Source organism: Mustela nigripes, chromosome 17 (assembly GCF_022355385.1).
Source record: "Mustela nigripes isolate SB6536 chromosome 17, MUSNIG.SB6536, whole genome shotgun sequence".
Classification (NCBI taxonomy): domain Eukaryota; kingdom Metazoa; phylum Chordata; class Mammalia; order Carnivora; family Mustelidae; genus Mustela; species Mustela nigripes.
Window position 1 is genome coordinate 41611558 of NC_081573.1, and position 15842 is coordinate 41627399.

Below are 15842 nucleotides of genomic sequence, written 5' to 3' on the forward strand. Positions count from 1 at the left end.
AGGAAGAGACAGTCCTTTGGTACTAGCCTCCAGCTGCAGACCGAGTGTGGTGGGTACCGTGAAAGAAGGAAAAGGCGCTTGGGTTGGCTATGAAAACTTTATTATACTCCATGTATTCAGGGAGCTTATACAAGTACTTGTACAAGTACACACACACACACGCATGCACGCACGCATAGCTAATACTGCTCAAGGCATTGTCCACTGGGCACAGAGTGGCCCTGGGGTTGAAGAGGCCCAGAATTCTGCTGATCCCTCCTCGCTTTCTAGTCTCTTGCACTGCAGGCTGGGGCCCCAGTAGGTAGGTGTCCGGAGGCAGGGCCTTCACACCTCCAGGCCAGGACCCTTGCTCAGTCCCAGGGCCTGCACCAGGTCCTCTCCGAGCCCGCTCTTCAGTGTCCGTCTCACTGCAGGGACAGAGCAGGGTTGGAGGGGGTTGATGGAATAAAGGCGGGTGGTGGGCATTTGGGAAGTACTCACAAGACTTGCGGTTGCCCCGGGAACGTTTGCGCTCCCGAGCAGCTAAGGCACGAGGACTGCTCTTCGTCACTGACTGTACCAGCAGATCCATGATCTCATCGGAAGTGTCACTGGGTAAATTGGAGCCTGGGGGTTCTTCTGGGGGTGCAGTGGAGGGCCCTGTTGCTGTCGGTGTGACTGGGGAGCTGCTCTGGACCGTGCCTAAGGGAGGCCAGATGGGGAAGTCAGGTCATGGTGACTGCAAAGCCCATTGCTCCCAGTGGCCATAGGTCCCACCTCTGCTGCGGCGGCCATGTGTGGTGTCCTCTGGCTTGCTGGTCAGCAGACTCTTCATGCTGGCGTGACTGTCGGCATCACCCCGCCCTGGCCCACTGCCCACAGCCACTGGGACAGATGGGTGGTTGGGGGCTTCCCCAGCCACACCTGAGAACTTCTCTGTCTGCAGAAGACAGAAGGATGAGCTGGGAGAGGGGAAGGGAGCCACAGGGCGCGGTAGGCCAGACCTGAAAGGGTGCCCACCTCTGTGATCATGCGGCCCCGGGTCTTGTTGCGCTCCCGGTAAGTGGCACGTTTCTGCTGCTGCTGCAGCACGCGTTCCCGGCATGTGCGGTACTCCAGGGCAAACTCGCGCAGCGTGTGGCAGAACTGCATGATGCGCACTTCCCGGGCCGCGGGTGCCGTGTAGCCCAGGTACAACAGGAAGGCGTGGAACCTGGGCAGGGTGGGGGAGGGAGGGATGGTGAGTCCGGCGTGGGGTTTGAGGGTGGCGGTGGTGGTCCTGCCTCTCTGGCCCATGTGCCTACCTATTGCAGACACGGCGGTGTACTACCCGCAGCATGGCAACACGGCGGCCACACTGGGCCAAGAAGTGGGTGAGGCGGGCACGCAGAGCTGGGGACACCTCATGCTTGGCCAAGCTCCGTAGGCTCTCCTCAGCTGCCCGGCTCCGACGCTCCAGCTGCCCCAAGTTCTCAGTCAGCTGCTCGAAGTCCACCTGGAAAAGCAGGGGGTACACATGCTGTCCCCCCACAGAAAGGCACCACCTGTGGCTGCCTCTGTCAGGTCAGCTGGCTTGGGCCCAGATAGCCAAGACCTGCCTCCTGCCCTCCAAAAGCACACAGTCTAATGCAGGAGAAGCTAATGTGGAACAGAGAAGCTTTCTTGGGGGAAGTGGTGGCTGAATGGAGACCCAAAGACAGTAGGTGTGTGTAGCCAGGCCAATAGAGGAAAGAGTGTTTCTGGCCAAGGACACAGCCCACGCAGACACCTCTAGCTGAGCACACTCTGGCACAACAGCCCAAACTGTTGGGGAGGGAGAGCCAGCCCCAGGAAGCAGCACACCCTCGTTTCCACGGCTGGGCTTAGTCACGCCTCTGGCTGGTGCTAACCTTGGCACAGCGGGTCAGGGCAGGGATTTCTGAGTAGAGGTCCGAGGAATCAGGCCGGGTCTGGAGCACCAAGGAGCAGAGATGGTGCAGCAGTGACTGCCGGCGCACGGTGTCCTTCACCTCTGATACCTTCTCCAGGTAGCTCAACTCGAAGCCGCTGCTCTGAAAGGACTCCATCTGAGCCCGGGCCCAGCTGGCTCCAGGGCCCTGCCCCCCAGCCCTCATGTGCTGCCACTCACCTGGGAACCGTTGAGGAAGTTGCCCACAGCCAGGAGAGTGGCCAGGATGCAGCGGAAGGTGGTATTTTGTACCAGCTGTGCCATGCCCACTTTCAGGTCAAATAGTGGCTCTGCGATTTCCTGGAGTGGGAGGTTATGGAGGGACTCTCAAATTACCTGGTCCTCATGCTCACCTGGCCCACCTTCTGCCCCACCCCATATTCCAAGTACCCGCTCCATGCTGTCATAGTCCAGCTTGAAGGCCCAGAGTTGTAGGCGGGCGGCCAGGCCTCCAATGGAGGCAAGGGTCATCAGGAAGTTCTCAGCTGGGCCCAGGGGTACGTCAGGATTGGCTTGCTGGGCCTCCTCGATCTTCTGCCGTTCCTCCTCCGTGGGCATCATAGTCAGCAGTTTCTGAGGATGCAGCCACCACCCCAGAGTCCCTTCAGTCCTGGCCTGAGGCTTTAGGCATTGTTTTGGACTCATCCCTAGGTCATCCAGGGGATCCCCAGGGTCTGGGGACTGCTCTAGAAATACCAAGCCCATGCCCACCACTGGAGGGACAGGAAATGCCCACTGACCAAAGGAGAGGGCCAGACCACCCACCTCCCTCCCACTCCCCTAGCTGGTATCCCCACCTCAATGCCATCCTTGCTGACAGCAAACTCATCAAAGTTGAGCAGGGCAGCCTTAATGACATGCACAGGCGGCAGGGTGGTTAGGCCAATGTTGATGGCGTTGCTGCGCTTGGGGTCCAGCACTGTGGTCATTGTCCGGCGGCCCTCACCAGCTTTCTTTAAGGTTGGGGAGAAGGGTGGTAATGAGATTGGGAAAAGAACTAGCTGGGGCAACAATTGAAGAGGGCACTCTTAAATCCCCTTTCTAAATGGCCAGGTGGTGGGGTCACCCCACAACCAGGGATCTGGGATGTGTGAGGCCTTGGGATGAGTTGAGATTCTAATTAGGGCTCTACTAATACCTTGTTGAGAGACCTTGGACAAGACTGGATGCCTTTCTTTGCCTCGGTTCCCCCATGTGGGAAATGAGCGGCAGGCAGTTCTGACTCTTAAGCTCTGATTGCCTCCTGTCTCCACTGGGGTTACCCTACAGATGAGGGTGGGTTTACCTTGGAAGGCAGCACGTCCTTGGCACGGGACTCAAACAGGTGTTCCAGCCGGGCTGTGTCCACTGAGACAGGTTCCAGTGAGGCCCACAGGGTGGGGCAAGGCCCAAAACGGCTCCCAGAGCCTCCGTGGCCCCCAGCCAGCTTTAGCTCCCGCCAGAAGAGTTTTACTGTCTTCCTCTTGCTGGGGAGGGCTAGACCATCAGGTGCTGAGGGAGGAAGTGGGGCAGCCAGAGGCGGAGGTGGCGGGAGTGAGCCTTTGATGGGTGGGGGAGGTGGGGGTGGAGGAGGCGGGGGGCCTCCAGAGAGCGCAGGCAGCGGGGGTGGTGGGGGTGGGACCCTTTTCACAGCCTCCACAGCCTCCACATTCAGCATGTCCTCGTCTTCATCCTCCCCGAGATCTGAGAAGTCCAGGTCTCCAATGCAAAGCTTGGGTACACGGATAGGAAACTCCTGAAAGGGCTCAGCCTTGGGGCTTGGTGGGGCCAGTGGCACCTTGGGCTCTGGCTCAACGCTCCGCTGGGCCCGGAGCAGACCTCGGGGGACAGGGCTCTGGGGTGTTCTGGGTGCAGGGCCTGGTTCTGGGGAGCCCCATAGTTCCCGGGTATCTAGAAAAGAGAAGCAGCTGTTAGCATCATGCCCTCTGTGGAGCAACAGGGCAACACGAGTGGATTCTACCCACCCGCCTACTTACCTGGGTGTCCATCGGGCTCATCGGCCATGGCCCCAGCCAGTGTCTCTGCCCGGCCCTGGGCCAGTGCAGCCTGCTTCTCTGTTTCCGCCGCTGCCACATTCTCCAGGAACCGGGCTCTGGAGGGAGGCACTTATCAGTGAGGATGTCTGACACAACCTAGCCCAGGGTGGTGTACATGCCTTACTGGGCCCCTGGGCACTGCCCCCAAATTGCAGGCACACACAGACACACAGGGGAACAGTCCATGCGCTGAGCAGACCCAGGACTTACCCCCAAGGCCAGTCCCTGTTCAGTCCTCCATATCTGGGGAGGGTCAGTACCAACCAAGCATCCCCAGTTCAACATGGGGAGAAGTTCTGCTTAACGTCTAACTTGCAACCTTGCTGCTGTTCATGTTCACTGTCTTGGTTCTAGACAAGGACCCTCAGAGCAGGGGAAGGGGACAGCTGTCTCATGCCTGGTAGCTCAGAGAGCTATGACCCATGCCCAGAAAAGGGCCTAGTAAACAACAGGCTTTAGCTTGTGAGGCTTATGCTTTACTGACTGAGCTACCACAACAGGCACTCAGTTTATGTGGAAATAATGAACGTGATCCAGTGTCTTTTTTCAGCCCCTCCAGCCTCTTTTGGCCCTTGGTCCCTGCCCTTCCCTCAGTCCGAGGTGGTTTCTCTTACCCCACACCATACAGCACCCTAGACACCCTAGATAGCTTATGATCCTGCCTTCTTCCTGGGAGAATGGGCTCCAGGTTGGGAGTCTGTGTCCTCATTTCTGGTTGAGGCTGTTAAGATGTCACTATCAAAGCACAGGGACCACTATGGAATTGCTTCCCTACCCCTAGGATAACAGAGGAGGCATATATCTGGGAGAGCGTGGGCCTGAGAGTCCCCCAGCTCTGCGGCATGAGGCACATGGAACCCCCGCTGGGGGAAGCAATGCTGAAGCCCTGAGCACGTGGCAGGCCTGGCAGGTTGGCCTCTGTACTTACTCCAGCCTGGCCTGCTCAGTAGGGGACTGAGGGACAGGTGGGCTCTCTGGGGCCCTGGGTGGGGGGGATGAGAGGAAGAGATGGTAATTGTGGTGCCTGCTCCACTCCAAAGCCCAGCTGCTCATATCCACCCAGAGCTGGGTGGTGATACCAGGGGTTCCTTCCCAGCCCCCGCGGGAAGGGGAGGTGTGGAGGAGGCAGGACATGAGGAAACTGGAAATGGAGGGGAGAGACTGACATGAAGCAGAACAGGGAGCAATAAGAGACAAAGAGCAGAACAAGAGAGTCAAGGGATAGCAACAGAGAAACAAGGGGGGCCAGGGGATAGATGACAAAGGGGCAGGGACAGGTAGAATGCCAGAAAGAGATGAAGACAAGCAGCAGGAGGAAGGGGTCCCGTCAGAGCAGAACCCCACCCCTCAGCAGTCACTTACCAAACAGGAGCAGTTTGGTGAAGTCTGGAAAGAAAGAGAAAGCACGCGTTTGGGCAGAGGAGTTTGGGCAGAGGAGGCGGAGGGGCTCAGAGTGCGGGGACAGCTGGAGAGAGGACTCTAGGGGCAGTCTCTATCTCCCTGCTTACTTGTAGATGCTCCTCTCGCTGGAGCTGTCCGCTGAGGGCCCCAAAGAGATGGCAGGAAAGAGGTTCACTGAGGTACAGAGGCCAGAAGCTGGGCCAGCAGGTTTAGGGGCCAGGCTGGTCGACAGGGCGGGGCCAGTGGAGTAGGTGGAGATTACCGCCGAGGAGGGGTCTCCAGGGCTCGAGGCGGGGTCCCCTGGGCTTGAGGGGCCTGTCCGAGGTGAGGCAGGGCCTGTGCGGCCAGTTGCGGGGCCTGCAGGGCTAGAGGTGGGGCCTGTCAACTGACAAGGCCACGACTGGGCAGATCCACCCCTCCCCATGTGCCAAGGCGAGTTCTCTCTTACCAAGGCTCCGAGGGGCGCACAGGGCAGCCCCCGCCTTCTAGAGACCGGCGGCTCCTCTTGCCCTCCTCCGAAGAGGGCTTTCTGCGTTCCCGCCGCCCGCCTGCAGTGGCTTCCTCAATGTCTCCATCCTCCAACCGCAGGGCATTCTAGTGGAGGTGGACCCAGATGTGAGCCGCTGAGACCCACATAGGTAGGGTGGGGTGCTGGGGAACTGCGCCTCTTCCGTCCTCTCCAGCCGCGCCCAGATGGCCCAGCCTACCTCATAGAGCACAAGCTGTGTGCGCAGGTCGAAATCAGTCCCCGATGCGCCCAAGTGGCGCTGGACCAGAGCTTCCATGCCCTGCTGCTCCAGGGCATCTGTCACATCATAGAAGGAGTCCTGGTCTGGAAGCGCTGCCAGTGTCTAGAGGGTGGGGATGGGAGGGCAAGGCTAAGGCTGATGGAGACTAGAAGTTAGGAGCTTTAGGGGCCTAGAATTGGCACCTCGTTCTCCCCCCTTCTCAGGGCCCCCCCCACCTTGTTGATGAGGGTGACTGTGTACACCAACAACTCGGGGTCAGCGCCATTCTTCTCCTCCAGGATGGACACCAGATTGGCCCAAGGAAGAGAGCCTGACACACAGAAAGGGGAGCGATCATACAGGGACAGGTAGGAGAGAGGGCTCTGAGTGGTCGGAGAGGAAGGGACACTCTCTCACCTGTGGAGCTGGCCACAGAGTTGACGGCACGGATAAGCAGCGGCGCATTGCTCTCTGAGTACTCCACAAATACCAGCAGCAGCTTTAGGGCCGTTTTCACCACCAAGCGGGACTGGGGGGAGGGGTCACCACATATGAGTGGGGCTTGGGCCAGACTTGTGCCAGTTCCTGGTGGGGAGGGTTAAGGGCCTCTGGGGCTGGACCCAGAGAGGAAAGTCTAGGCACAAAGACCCTGGCCCCAGACCCAGGTACTGGAGAGCCTTCTAGGCTTAGAGGAGCCTTAGACTTACTCCATTCCAACCCATTTTAAAGAAGAGGAGACTGAGGTCAGAGAGAGGCAGTGGGAGAAAGGTGCATGGCTGTGTGGAGGGCCACTTACCACGCTGGCACACAGTGTGTACAGCCACTGCACGGTCTCACTGTGGGCCACCACCCCCAGCATCCCATCCACAAACAGCATCAGCTGACCTAGTGCTGGGGGCACAGGGACAAGACAAGGTCAGGTAGGGGTTGCCAAAGGCAGGGGTCATGAGGGAGGAAAGGGGCTGACCTCGGAGGATGTAGCTCTGGTAGTTGTGGTCGGCAGCAGCACCCACACGGATCAGGCAGCTCAGCCCCTCCGAGTGCACAAATTCAGGCACCAGGTCCTTGTCCTCCTGGGGACACCATGGGGGAGTTTAAGCAGGGCTCAGGCTAGACGCCCAACCCCAGCCCTCTTCTGGGCCTCACCTGGAAGATCTGCTTTAGTGAGAAGAGGGAGCGACGCAGCTCAGGGCCACTGGAGCCATACAATTTTTCTGCAAGGGGTAGGTGGACATGGAAACCTCAAGGGGGCACAGACACCCTCTTCTACTGGAACACAATCCCCCACCAAAGAATATTCTAGTACTCTTGAACCCCCAGCCTCCTCCTCCACTGCCTGACTCTGGGCAACCCCCATCGCAGTTTAGCTGCAGCATCAGCCCTTGGCCCTGGAAGGAGAGGTCAGGATAGGAATGGGGAGGGGCTGCACATCCTGTCTCCCATGTGCCTTGTCCACTGTCCAGCACAGGCCTGAAAGAAATTGAGCCAGTGGGGCTGGGGAGGGGGGATTCCCGGACTCTAATGCCCTCATACACTTACCCAAGATGGCATTGACCCTCACAGAGAGTTGAGTACGCAGGATGAGTGTAGGCTTCCGCCCTTTGCTGGAATCAAGCAGCCTAGTCAGCAGTTTCCAGGCCATTCCTCAAGGGTCCCTGCCCCCATAACCAGAGCAGCTAAAGACCACTCCACATGCCAACCCTGGCCCAACTCCTTCCTTCCTAACAAGAGGATGTGTGCAAACATAGGTATCTCAGGTATGTGCAAGAGCCCCTCCCCACCAGTCCAGGGCATCAGGTAACACTGGCTAGGTCTTGGGATTCCCCTTGCACACAGTCCCCGGGGTGGCAGAAGGTAACCCATATCCCAGGCTAGAGATCAGGTGTCCTGGCTGCTGACACCTGAGCCAGCCCCTGGTGGAAGCAAGGCTGGGGGCCAGCCTTGCCTTCCCCGTCCCATCAGCTCTGACCTGATCTCTTCATAGAAGCTCTCCAGCATCTCCCGCTGCTCTTCCAGAGACAACTCAGGGTCCAGGTAGTATCCAGAGGGAGACACTTGGAGGGCACAGTCCTCCAGCTGGGGGCAAAGGGAATAGCTGTCAGGGCTGGGAAAGAGGTGGCAGGGGTATGTCTGAAGACCCTAGGACCTCCCGACCCCCACTCAAAGAGCTGGCAGAGTGGCAGACCACAGGGAGCGCTGCAGCCACGCATTCCTCCAGCAGCCATTTCTCGCAGGCCTACTACATGCAGTGCACCCCTCCAAGGTGCCAAGCTTTCTGGCCCTTAGCACGTACTATATCTTCCAGCTAACACCTACCCAGTCTGTAGGTTTCAGATCAGGTAATGGTTTTTTGGAACGCTCTCCTCCACTCCTCTAGCCAATGCTATGCCACCCATTCCATCCCATGTGTGCAGCTCCATGTGAGGCCTTCCACAGAGGGTGATACTATCCTAGACCCTACTCTTCTTCCCCACTAACCATGGGTTCTCTGGGTCAGGCACCATGTCTGTCTTGCCCTATGCCATATCTGCAGAGCCCAGCACAGCATTTGGCTCACGCTAAGTGCTTACTAAACACTGTTGAGCTAATGAACATGAATAAGGAAGAGGAATAGAGAGAAGATGGGAGGAAGTTCCTGCTTTCGAGGAAGTTCACAGCCCTGGGGTGATAAGCTGCATCCACAAAGCATTCAAGCCCAGGGAGAAAGAGTAAACCCAGCTGGGAGAGGTATGTGTGTTGTCTCCCTGAACCGAGGTGGTGAGGAACTGCAGGTAATACATGGGGGTAAGTCCCTCTAAGCCTCAGGGTCTTTGCCCTGCCTCATGGGAGCTGGACCTCAGAGGCCTCCAAGGGGTCTCTTGAAAACCAGGTTTTAGGGTCTGACTCAGTCTGCACTGGGTCCCTGAAACCTGCATTGTACAAGGCACACATCCTACCCACATGTCTGTTTCCCACATATCTCTGCTGCGCCCTGAGCCTGGCTCCGGTCCACCACTACCAGGTGTGACACTGGCCTCTTGAGAAGTACCTGTAGAGAGGGCTAGTGAAGTGACTCCAGAGAGTCTGAGAGGGCAGCAGCACTGGGGGTAGCACAGAGCCGGTATGCAGGGCTCAGCAAAGTCCCCTTGAACTGAGTGGTCCTGCTCCTTGATGTTAACATGGCCCAGGGAGAGCCCACCTCTGGAGAAGCAGGGTGTTTTCTGGCTTCCATCTTACTGTGAAAGTCAATCCCATCATTTGTCCTGTTGTTCTGTCAGCCCTGCCCTGCTCTGGGCCCAGTCCAAGGGCTTCCAGCTGCCCTTGGTCCCCTGGGTGGGGGAAGGGAGTCCAGAACCTGCCCCTACCCCTGTTTCTGCTTTGCACCCCTGCTCACACCTGAGAACCTGACCTAGCTCCTTCCTGGCAGTTCAGCATTGAGGCGCTTGGGTGACACCCCCTCTCCCCGCCGGCTCCCCTCCCCCACCCTGTCTCGCCTGGGACATGGGACATAGGACAAACACTCCAGCCTGTTCTCTGTCCCACTTCCTGCCTGGCTGCCTGCCCTCCCTTGGGCGCCTTGGGCGGGCCTGGCCTCTCTCCCCTCCCTAGGAGCAGAGTCATCTTCTCCAGGGCCTACTAGCAACAGGCCTGAGATGGGGAGGCAAGGCCCCCGGGCTGGGGTGCTCCGTCTTGGGCCAGCTCCACTGAGGGCAACCCCACATTCCTCCTGATCCCTTTTCCCACATGGTGACTCAGCAGCCTGCCTTCCCCACCCCCATCCAAGCACAGCTGCATCTCCTTCCACCTTGGACTAGAGGATCCTGGGACTCTAGAGAAACATCCACACACCCTGCCCCAGCCCCAGAGCAACAAATTCCTTCAGGGATCCCCCAAATCACACATCTATAGAATAGCTCACTCATTCAAACATTTATGGACCAGGCTGGTTTGAGGTGCTGAACACACAGCAGGGAAGAAGATAACTGCTCCTGCCTGTCCTGCCTTCCAGCAGAGGCAGGCAGGTTCGCCTCAGGAAAAGGCTACAAATGAATGTAGAAGTATAAGTGCCATGAGTGCAAAGCAGAGGGGTGGAGTGCTGTGAAGGTAAACACTGGGGGCGATCAGATTATACCTGATACGTACTTCCACACCCAGGTTCATGGTCCGGTATATATATATGCCCTGCTGGAGCACAGGTCCAAGAAGCACACCCCCACAAAACTCGGCTCCAGCAGGTTCTCCTCCCCTCCTGCAAGCACGTTTGTGTGCTCTCATCCCAAGTGAGCAGAGAACGGCTCTCTCCTTCCAGAATGCCTGCATAATACTTGGGGTAAGGTCCTGAAGGCCAAGTGCTCCATCATCAGTGGCCTCCCTAGAGAAGTCCTGAGGTAGCAGCCAGCCCAAAGCCTCCAAGGATGGTCCCTCCCCACCCCAACCCAGCTGCCTGTCCTGGGTGGAGAAGGGGGAGGGTGGGCTAAGGTGGCAAAGAACAGAGACTTCCTGCCAGCTGGGTGGTGCTTGTCCCTCACACCCCTGGCCCCTTGCTTGGGTCACCATTCTGAGAGTCAAACCTCTGGGGCTTGTTTCTCACACCCTGGGGCTGAGCCAGGCCAGAATAATCCTGCTGACAGTGCTTAGGGTCAGCACAGGGCCCATGTGGGCCCACATCCTCGACTCCTCCTGGTTCTTGTCTTGCACGCTTCTCTGTGTCTGTCTTGGAGTGGAGTCCTCTCCATTCTTCCCAGGCTCAGCCCCTCCCTTCAGCATCCAGCCCACTTTTCTCTTGGTTCTCTGCGCTTAGGCTTTTCTGACAGCCTAAACCAACTCATTCCATATGGTGTTTTTTTTTTTTTTAAGATTTTATTTATTTGTTGGAGAGAGAGAGCACACAAGCAGGCAGAGTGGCAGGCAGAGGCAGAGACAGAAGCAGGCTCCCTGCAGAGCAAGAAGCCTGATGGGGGACTCGATCCCAGGACCCTGGGATCATGACCTGAGCTGAAGGCAGCCGCTTAACCGACTGAGCCACCCAAGCGTCCCTCCACATGGCTTTAAATTGAAGAACAAACTTAGAGGACCATGGTGTCTACTCCCCAGTATTTTTCATAACTACAAATCAGGTGAGAACGAACACTAGGGGCAGGGAAAGAAGATGGAGCAGAGGGCAGAATTATATGCTGAAGGACTCCTCTTCTAGGAAATAATTTGGCTAACTGCTTTTTTTTTTTTTAAGGTTTTATTTATTCATGAGAGACAGAAAGAGAGAGACAGAGGCAGAGGCAGAAGGAGAAGCAGGTTCCCTGCTGAGCAGGGAGCCCGGGATGTGGAACTGGATCCCAGGACGCTGAGACCATGACCCGAGCTGAAGGCAGACACCCAACCATCTGAGCCACCCAGCTGCCCCACTGCTAACTGCTTTTTTCTTTTGCTTTCCTATAAACATGAGACCCTTGTGGCGCCTGGCTGGCTCATTTGGAGAGCATGCAACTCTGGATCTTAGGGTCATGAGTTTAAGCCCCACATTGGGTGTAGAGATTACTTAAACAAACAAACAAATAAACTTTAAACATGAGATCCTCCTTCTACTGTTATCTTGGGTTTCCAACTAGACCATGACTTCCTGGATGAGACACTATGGATGGGACTTGAGGAGGGAAATCCACATTAGTTATGCCTCCTCTGTGTCACATACCAGGTTGCTTAGTTGTTTGATTCTCCTGCTATTCCTTTTTTTTTTTTTTTTAAGTTTTATTTACTTACATAATCTCTATGTCCAAAGTGGGGCTCGAACCCACGATCCTGAGATCAAGCATCAGATAGATATTTTACCAACTGAGCCAGCCAGGTGCCCCTCTCCTGATAATCCTTTTACAGGTGAGGAAACTAAGGCTCAGAAACTCAGTGAATATACCCCAGGCTGCACAACTAAGTGACCTAGATCTTGGGAGCATGTAGTGTTGCTAAGGGCTGAAGACCACCCCTCAGTTTTCTGGACTCTGCAAATACCCCAAACTGGTCTTTCCAGTTGTAGCAAGGGAACACAAATGAACACATACGCATCATACACACCAAGGTAACCGTGCCTACATCTGCAAGGACCTAGGTCCTGGGGTCCCTTACCAGGCTGCATCTCAGGCTCCCTATCCCAGAATGACCAGTAAATTGGACATGGACGGTGGTCCCAGAGAAAGCTGGGAGAAGCCATGACTCATGTCCATATCCCAGTCTTCTAGTTTCCCCAAAAGACCTCCATATCAGGGAAATAAAGCGCTCAGTTCATCACCAGAGCACCCCATCTTACCCTTAAGACTCATCTGAGACCCCTCCATTTGGTCCCTATCCCAGCAGATCAGGTTCACATTTTAGCCCCCTTGCCACATTGCTCCTGAGAGGTAAACTGAGGCTGGAGTAGAGAGGGTACAAGGGCAAAAAATATTCCAGGACAGTGCCACCCCTGTCCTCCTCTAATCTTTAGCCATGGCTGGGGAAACAGTTACTGGTGATGGACAGATTTCTAGGGCTATCCCTGCTGCTAGAAGTAGGGGGCTCCTCGGCCCTTTGCATCAGGATCAGAGCGGCTCTCAGGTCTCTCTGCCCGGAACCCATGGAGAAGAATTCTCTGTCTCATATGTGGCAGGGCCTTTAGGTGTCCAAGAGGGGCTCCTGAGGCACTGCCCAGAAGACCAAAATGTAGCAGAGCTCTGGGTAGAGATGAAATGCATGGCCAGAGGGTCAGGTTCTCCCCTGGGCAGGGGCGCGTTCTGGGGCTGAGAGGTTTCTGCACTGAGGGAAGACAGATACTTGTAATATTCCCCTGCGGACACCCAGCGTGGCCCAAGGCACTGCCAGGACCCTCCCCACCCCCCTCACCCCTCCCACTCCCACCCAAGGCCAGGAGATGAGTCAGAGGCTGTGGCAAGGAGCTTCCTCCTAGACTAGGAGGAAATGAGCAAGGCCTTCTCAGATCTGAAAGCTCTAAATGGTTTAAAAAGGAAGCCCCCAGGGGAACTCTAGTGGCTAGGCCCAGCCCAATGGGGTATGTGGGGTGGAGCTCCAGAGAGAAAGTGGGCTGGGCCTTCCTACATTCCCAGGGAGGGAGCAGGGTCTGCGGGGATGATGAAGGTCAGTGCCCAGAGTGGGAGGGCAGATGTCTTCTCTTGACTGTGTCCTGTTTCCCTGTTGAACAGATGTACAGAGGATAAAGTATTGAGGGGAGACCCCCTCCTTATTATTTCTGCTCTAGGCCTGAGATGGGAATGCTTGGGTTTCTGGGCCACCTCTTCCCTCTTTAGGGCTCTGTAGGCAGGCTTGAGTCATGTCTGTGCCCTTGGGGCATGCGCTTATAGGAGCAGGGGAGGAACCAGCTGTTGATATTTCCTGCAAGGAACAGCCCTGCTCCCCCTCTCGCAACCCTCTGATGTCCCTGCCCCTACCCTATTCTCAGCCCTTCTTCCTCCAGCCTTCTATTCTGGGGCTGTGGTCACAGTTTATATTTGGGATGAGCACATCACAGTGTATCTGACCATTCCTGGCAGAGCTGCCAGCCCCAGAGAATCCTGGCTTCAGGCACAGTGGTAACTCAGTGTGCCCACCAGCATATCCTGCCTGTGGGGGATATGCTAGTCCTCAGGTACACCAACTGGGAGATCCTAAAGGTGGGGAAACCAGGAATGCCTGAGGTGGGGAGTTCATACTTAACACATTCTACATCTGAGCTCTGTAGTGTCTTTAGCTATGAAGTACAGAGCACCCGGTGCAGCAGGGAGATGGGTCCCTAAGTGAGGGGAAGAAAAGGGGGTGGGCTCTTTTCTGTTGCTGACCTCCCAAATCTGCCTCTAATTGGAAAGAGGGCTATTAGGGCTAAGTTCTGTCCTAGAGTGGGGAGTGGGAGGAATACTATGTTTTCTGTAGTGCTCCGGGCTTATTTCAGCACCAGGAGTTCCAGGAGCCCGAAGGCAGGAACCTGGTTTAACACCCCTCTCCAGCGCCCATCCTGAATTGAAGGTGGCCTCGGGCTGGACGTGATCCTTCCAGGCCCACCTCAGGCTGCCCCTTTGAAAAGGTTGAGCAAAAGGGGTTGCATCAAAACTCTAAAGTGGGCAGTGTGCTGCAACCTTCAAGCCGTGGCCTTGAAGCCCGGGCTCTGCCCAGACACGCGCCACTCCCCCGGCGGATAATCTCACCAACTCTCCCGCCCGCGCTCAGAGGCGGGGCCGGCCCGCAGAGCGAGGAATGCAGGCTGGGGGCCCGGCGCCCGGGGCACATTCCAGGGGAGACCCCGGGCCTGGGGGGCAAGTTTGCGCAACTCGCCTCAGCTAAGGCTGATAGCGGCCAACTCCTTCTCTTTTTCCTCAACACTCGGTGTATACTGGCTGGCGGGGAACCCTGGTGGGGGTGGTAATGCGCCTCCCCGAGTACTGGTCCGGAAACCCAGCGCGCCGGAAAGCGCCTGCAGGGGGCTGAGCGCAGGGAGCCGGAGGGGAGGTAGGGCCAACCATCTGGAAAAAGGCCTCTCCCAGCGCTGTGCACGAGTCGGATCCGGGACGCAAGCAAACTAGGGCAGGCTGGCGGTTTAAAATTAGCCCGGCCCGCCCCCTCCCTTCTAGCCGTGGGCCCGCTGCGGCTGGAGTACGGGATGGTAGGGGCGGTGACTCAAAGGGCTTTTCCACCAATGCAGACACCAGCTAGTTCTCGGTGTGTCCCGGGCCGGACCGGTTCCCCGGGACTCATCTCTCCCCGAGAAGCCTCTCTTCTACTGGCACTCCCAAGCAGGGCCCCCACCTACGGAGGCAACATTCTACCCGGCAGGACCCAATCCAGCCTCCAGAAACCGCTGGAAGCCTTGGCCGCCCCCAGTGGCCCGCCCCCTGATCCGCCCCTCCTCTTGGTCCCGCCTCACCTCACCTGAAGCAGGTGGAAGCTGGTCCTTCCCCGGCTCCAACTTTTAGTCCGCTACCACCCAAACACCTACTGTCCATTTATCCAGATCGGTTACCCAGGCAGACAGGCCCCGAAGAGACCCCGAACAACTCCCCAGGTGGGCCTCACTTCGAGCGGCAGCCAGAGTGGCGCAGACCACAAACTCCCATCTCCCTTCTTCAGCTTCCCTTAACTTGAGAGGCGTCCCGCGAAAGAAAGGCAGCGTGGATCTTGAGTCCCCAGCCCAAGACTTTCCCGCAGAAGCGCACCCGCTCCAGCCTCTCCCCGAGGGTTACTTCCCAAAGGCTTTCAGGGCGCCATGAACCTTTGATCGCCTCCAGTCTCCCCGGGTCTCCTCACCTTCAGTGGAGCCACCAGCAGGCGGTGCAGCGCGGGTATCTGCGCACCCAGGGGCAGCGCCCCGTCCAGGCTGCAGGTGGGGGCCCGGCGCGGCTCCGGGAAGTTGGCACATGCGAAGGGGTCGGTGTCCTCCAAGTACTGCACCCGCACGGTCACCACTGATACCGGGTCCCCGTCTCCACGGTCTTCCTCGCCCGCCATCGTTTGTCACTGGCTCACGCCGCGCCTCCGGGACCGTCCCGGCCCCGCGGCGGCGTCGGCTCAACTAGCTCCGCTGTCTGGGCGGGGTCGGAACGGACCAGGCTGAGGAGGGGCGGAGCCAGACGGAGGCGGGGCCCAGGAAGGGGGCGGAGCCAAGAGTCTTCCCTGAAAGCGCGAGGAGGTGCAACCACTGCCGGGGCGGGGCTTGCCGCGAGCCACTCAGAGGGCGCTCTCGTGTTCCCGTTAGTTCACTGGCTCTGCGGGCGGGAAAACCCGAGCTCGAGCCCCGCCTTT

At 57.6% G+C, this 15842-nt stretch overlaps 1 protein-coding gene across 1 annotated transcript; it reads right to left on the reverse strand.

The window, feature by feature from the left end:
• Window positions 1–83: 83 nt before the first annotated feature.
• Window positions 84–15628, reverse strand: FHOD1 (formin homology 2 domain containing 1). Its single transcript, XM_059383632.1, has 22 exons — window positions 15348–15628; window positions 8062–8168; window positions 7632–7696; window positions 7239–7306; window positions 7060–7165; window positions 6889–6983; window positions 6510–6621; window positions 6329–6423; window positions 6072–6215; window positions 5813–5958; window positions 5472–5729; window positions 3904–4019; window positions 3213–3817; window positions 2725–2880; window positions 2318–2500; window positions 2108–2227; window positions 1869–2030; window positions 1284–1474; window positions 1000–1192; window positions 757–919; window positions 481–681; window positions 84–407 (listed from the first exon to the last, which is right to left on the reverse strand). Exons 1-22 carry the CDS (start codon window positions 15546–15548, stop codon window positions 325–327), a joined length of 3570 nt encoding a protein of 1189 aa, XP_059239615.1. The 5' UTR covers window positions 15549–15628; the 3' UTR covers window positions 84–324.
• Window positions 15629–15842: the final 214 nt, after the last annotated feature.